This window comes from Malus sylvestris, chromosome 5 (assembly GCF_916048215.2).
Source record: "Malus sylvestris chromosome 5, drMalSylv7.2, whole genome shotgun sequence".
Classification (NCBI taxonomy): domain Eukaryota; kingdom Viridiplantae; phylum Streptophyta; class Magnoliopsida; order Rosales; family Rosaceae; genus Malus; species Malus sylvestris.
Genome location: NC_062264.1, coordinates 29,655,229 through 29,661,228, shown reverse-complemented (window position 1 = coordinate 29,661,228; position 6,000 = coordinate 29,655,229). Strand labels below are relative to the sequence as shown.

General features: G+C 33.6%; 1 protein-coding gene across 1 annotated transcript; it reads left to right on the top strand.

Annotated features, from left to right (window-relative positions):
- The first annotated feature begins 3,018 nt into the window (after positions 1-3,018).
- Positions 3,019-4,569, top strand: LOC126620654 (wound-induced basic protein). Its single transcript, XM_050288870.1, has 2 exons — positions 3,019-3,195; positions 4,294-4,569. Exons 1-2 carry the CDS (start codon positions 3,125-3,127, stop codon positions 4,364-4,366), a joined length of 144 nt encoding a protein of 47 aa, XP_050144827.1. The 5' UTR covers positions 3,019-3,124; the 3' UTR covers positions 4,367-4,569.
- Positions 4,570-6,000: the final 1,431 nt, after the last annotated feature.

Genomic DNA, 6,000 nt, shown 5'->3' with positions numbered 1-6,000 from the left:
CGTGCCCTCCTGTTTTATGTGGTCACGGTTAAACAATATCAACATTTTATATTATTATTTATTTTTATCTTATTATCTCTATAAAAAGATAATATAAAATGTTGAAGTGGCTTAACAGTGACCATACAAACAAGAGGGCATGGATGATCACAGAAAGTGGGAGGGCAGACAATCCGTGTCCAACAAAGATCTCCCATAGTCTGAATCTTTCATGATGTCATGACATAAAGGTAGGCTAACATTGGAAACTGGGTGTAGTCGGTACTCTTTTTTTTTTTTTCATTTTTTGTTGTCGAAAACTATGATTTATTAAGCAGAAAATATGTTACAGGCTAACTCAAGAGAAGACAAAATAACTCAAAATATACTGGGGAAATCAGAAATGCAAAAGCCCAACACAATAAGCAAACAAACTAAAAGCCTCAACCCTATCCTCCAAACGCATAAAGCAGCTCCCGTCGTCGCCGTCGTGAACATCTTGCTAGCATCAAGGCAACAACAATAGAGAAAATGGCTAAGTGGTCAACTTGACCAAGACATTGTAGCACAAAAATTACAAATTTGTAACCAAAAGCACACCACAATAAGATTTCGTCATTGGAAACGCGAAATTAAGAAATAGTCATTGGATCCAAATTTCCTTCACCAACCCCTAAAAATATATACAAAAATAGTAACACATAGATAAATGTGAGGCTAAGGGTTACCTTACTTTGGCTGAAGCCGCAGAACACTTGGCCTCAAGGGGGTTTCAGCATGCTAGACGGGGAAGGAAAGTGAGGGAAGTCTGGCATCCATTTTCTGTTCAGAGCCACAAATCGAAGCAAAGGATGGGGTGGGAATGAGTCATAAAGAAGGGAGGTAAATGGAAAGGATGGGGGAGATGGAGGTTTGGATTTGATAAGGCACGACCATAGGAGAGAGAGGGTGGAAAACTAAATAATGAAAGGCAGTGAAAACTAATGAAAAGTGTCGGAGATACTACGATGAACATTAAGGAAGAGTCATGAAGCCCAAATTCGAGACAAGCTCAAAAGAAAATTTGAGACCAATTAAGCTCAAAGAAAACTGAGACAAAGCTAAAAAAGAAAATTGAAATACGAGAAAAAGGGAAGATAAGGAGGAGAAAAAAGGGGGTTGCCACAGGCACCCAAGCCAAGGGACTAGGGTCGGCGGATGTGTTTGTGTTTTCGGCGAGAGAGATCCATGTTAGCTATTTCTTAGTCAATACTTTACATACAAGGTTTTGATATGGAATAAGATGCCTCATTAATCACGAGAGTAATGGTACATGTATTATGTTTATATATCTTACTCTAAATAAAGATGAAATTTGCTTGTATAATTGAGTTTTTGAAGAAAGTTGAGATTAACTTAAAAACTCATACAATATGACATATGGAGAGTAGCTCAACTCCTTATAAACTTATGCATACTCATTATCAACAGTTCTACTTCTATTAAAATTCCATTATTTAAGGAGTATGAAAATTCTTGGGTCATAGTATTTTGTTGATGTTGTGCTTATGAGAATACAAAATAACATCATGAAGTGACGATACTAGGTAGTATGTAAATCTTAGATTAGGTTTACATTGACATATACAAGATTTCCTCCGCAAAGTTGAGATTAACTAAAAAGAATTGATCTTTCTACAAGAAGAAAAACTTGTACGTGTAATGGACTGCATACGCTTATTTGTCTGTTTATTTTATTAGGTGAGACATGTCCGACAACATAAAAAAAACATAGATCGTTACAATTTGCTAGCAAAGTAATAAATTACAATTTACCATAAAGAAACATGCCACATTTGGCGTTTAGGCTGGGATGAGTGGAGGCTCATTAGTTTCTATGTATGTCGAAGCAAAGAAAAAAACAGCTTTTAAATTTTGTCCAAAGTTAGAAGATGATCGGGCATACCATAAATCACTTATGCGCATTGTTTTTGGAACGAAGTTTCTAAGAACATAAAAATTTTTTAAAGGAATTTCTATGTAAAAAAAAAAAAAACTTTCAGCATGGAAGTGACTTATACAATCTTTTTCACTTCCTGCACACCCCCTCTTTTTCTAGATCTTAATTTTGCTTGCTATACAACTCAACTCCAACATAATTATTTTGATACAGTTGACAAGCTTCGCTAATTCCTTTTATTGAGCACACTGTTCTAAAAATCGTTGCCTAGCGCCGTCTAAGCACTAAGTGGCTGGCCACCGCCCCGATTAATGCTTAGGTGTTTGAAAATTAAGAAATGGTGCCTAGACCTGTTGAGGCACCTGCTTAAACCGCCTTAAGCACCCACTTAGCCCGTTTAGACCCGCCTAGACACCCGCCTAGGTTGCAACTCACTTAGATTGAAAATAGATAAATTTCCTTTTGCATTTTATTGTTTCCAATAAATTGTAAGAGACTTCTTGAACACTTAAATAAACACACATTATATGTTTTCTCCCCATGTTTTCATTATGTTCCAATACTTCATAATATATATGTCATTATATTTTATAGTTTATGATGAAATTATATATATTTTAACTATAAACAGACACTTATTTACACGAAATACAATAGATTTACTTAAATCTGCCTAGCGCCTGGCGCTAGTTGTGCTAGGCTCCAGCCCGCCGCCCGACTAGCGCTTAGCATCTTTTAGAACCTTGATTGCGCGTAATGATGTAAATCTTAATGAGGTTAAATGTGCAACGTCAAGCAATTCAACTTTCTCAATCTGAAAAGTGCATGGTTAAAAAAGGTTAACTCTTATCATTTTGACTTGGTTGCTTTATTCAATTCAATAGCTAAAAAATTTTGATACGTTGGTGGATAAATAATCTCTCCTTAAGAAACACCCTCCAAACAAGAAATTGGGCTTTTTTATTAATCATAAAGAACTTAGCTGGGCTTTTTCTCTTTTATATCCGAAAATTTGTCCAGTAATTATACGATGTTTAGGCGGGTACTCGATTAAAAACCCGGCCCACCAAATTTCCCACTTTAAAATCCCGCCGTACCTCCGCATTCTAACCGCAGATAGCAGAAGCCAAACGACTCAGAGACAAATTAGGGTTAGGGTTTTCTCAATCGTTAGTGCGTAATCAGCCAAGCAGAGTAATCGCGACAATGATCTACGACGTCAACTCCCCCCTCTTCCGATCCTTCCTCAGCCAGAAGGGTGGCTCCTCCGACAAAAGGTCTTCCCTTTTCCTCAATCCCTCTCTCTCTCTCTCTCTCTCTCTCTCTCTTTTTATGCTTTTAGGGTTTATCTTTCTTGTTCCTTTCTTGTAAAATTGGGGCATTTTGTTTCGAGTATTGCGTATATATTTTTGGTGACGAAAACTTTGGCATTCTTATTTTGTTGAAATGAAAGTGATGAAAAGATTACAATTTGTTGTTGATAATTTGGGATTTCAATCAGCCCAAGGAATAAGACTTTTTATTCAATTTCATGCATTTTTTTTTCTTATGTGGGTGTTTCTTTTTATCTTTCCCAGCTGAGGTTTTGCTCCAATTTGTATGTCAGTTGTGTGTTCTATCAAAAAGATTGTTTTTGTGTTATATCTGTGGATGGGGAGTTGATGATTCATGGGTTTTTCGTAGCAGTCTTGTTTAGTCTAGCTTTTGCATCGGCGTTACTAAACTCAATTTCACATTTGGGTTTTGTGTATAAAGTATACATCATAATCTGTCGAGTGCAAGGTTTTATGTATACAAAGAGTATGTATGTTAAATGTGTGATCGGTTGCTAGTTTTTAAGGTGCAGCTCTCTGTTGTTCTTTTCGCTTATATAGTCTCCCAACATTACGTGTTGAGAGTCAAGTGTCATCTATGCCATGAGATTTGATGCAAACTTGTTCGTTAACCGTTGTAGTGGAACTCATTTTACTTAATTGAAGCTGTCTTGAGTTATCCCATTTGGATACTTTAAACTTATTATGCAATTTTAGATGGTGTATATGGGGTGTTAATTTTTGGAAAGGTGTATTATCTGATAAGAAGGAAAGGGGTGTTAATGTCTCGATGAGTGCTTCTGAAGGGTATAACAGCTTTCGGTAACAGGGCTCCCCTTCTATATAGTTATTTTTCGTGTTCCTTCAGTTCTTGCTGTGCTCCTTGAAACTTTAATATGTAGAATTGATACGCTATTAGGCTCTGATAGTTCTTTTTCTATTTGGTGCACTCTGCCTCATCACCTTTTTACATGTTTCTTTTTTCCTTTCCTGTTCTGTGCGATCGGTTTGTTTTCATTAGATACGTCCTAACATATCGTTTTATTTTGTTGGGAACTCCAGGAAGTTGGAAGAGCAGAAGCCGAAGGAGCATCGACCAAAGGCCAGTGAGAATAAGCCTGTTATGAATGAGTGACAACAGATTGACATATAAGCTATGAATTGGTTTAGGACCCTTGGTGTTGTTAACTAGATGAGTACTATGTGTTTAAGACAAGATTATTGCTACGTATTGGCTTTTCGGTAACTTCTTAAGCAACCATTTATGGTTATATGTACTTTTGACCGTTGGAATTATGATTTACACTCATTTGAGTTGCACACAGAGCAACCCAGAAAGCCAAATGACCAGAAAACTCAGTAAAACAAGCCAGGAATGGGATTCCTGGGCCACCCATCAAGAATAAGAAGCAAACAAGCCATTTGGGTATAGTGCAATGAATTCATGACACAATTTTTTTTAAGGGAGACTTTGGATGCGGTCTTTAGCTATGAATATTTTTTGACTGAAATCTTGTTGGTTTTTCAATTTTTGATCCAAGTTTTTGAAATTAATGTGATAATTTATTTCTATGTACGTTACTATATTTTTTAAATTAAAAATTGAAATTTATAGTTGTTTATATTAATGAGATTTTAAATAAAAAACCATAATTTGTGGGATTAAAAATATTAAAATATAAATATACTATTGTCTGTGTGTGTGTATATATATATATAAACATGGTACATTAATCAAAATTAAGCAAAACATCATTGAATCAAAACATGGGTACATTCTTCAAAATCACAAAAAGAAAAAAAAAGAAAAAAAAAAGATATTAGGCTTAATAAAATTAGTAAATTTCTTTGATTAAATTTAACGTGGATACATTTTCAAATCAAAGAAAAAAGAATGTACCCATATAAGATTAAAAATGGATTAGGAAAAAAATTGAATAATTTTATATAAAAAAAATGGTACATTTTACATATAACAAATTGGTATATTTAAGAATGAGTACATTTTAAGATTAAAAATTAAAAACAAAAGTACATGAATGGTACATATAATTAGCATGGGTACATTTAGCAAAATTAAAAATGGGTACATATAAATAAATAAAATGGGTACAAATACAAATAAAACTTTATAAAATATGGGCACAAAAAGAAATTAATATATGGGTACAAATTAAAACTAAAAAGAAAATTGGTACAAATTAAAAAAGGGTTGGAAATTAAAAATGGGTACAAACTAAAAATAAAAATATATGATAAAAAATTTAGCCATAAATATAAATATACTAATTGTAACATTTTAAATATTAAATGAATATGTTTAGAAATAAAAAATATTTTATTATTGAAATAATTAATGATGTTATTAATATCAAGGATCTTGATCAAAAATTGAAAAGTAATAAGGTTTTAATCAATGAAGTAGCAAAAGGAAGGATGAGAACTTAATTTCCATTTTTTTTTTAATTTTTGACACAAATCTTTGTGGGATTTACTTAGTAATGTATTTGGATCTTTTTGGGTTTTCCTCAAAGATCATGTCTACCCACAATAAGCCAAATCTAAAACTGTATAACCGGTAAATTAAGGGTTTGGGGTTTTTGTGTCGAATTGTATTCGTTTATTTTCTTTCCTACATATGCATGTTTTAATGGTTTTTTTTTTGTCTAATTTTTAGTAAGGATGAGGGAAGACTTAAAATATAGGCAATTCGAATTGAAATACATTATGGAGTGGGTCTCACAAAAACCTGTGTCAAAGTTGTGTAAA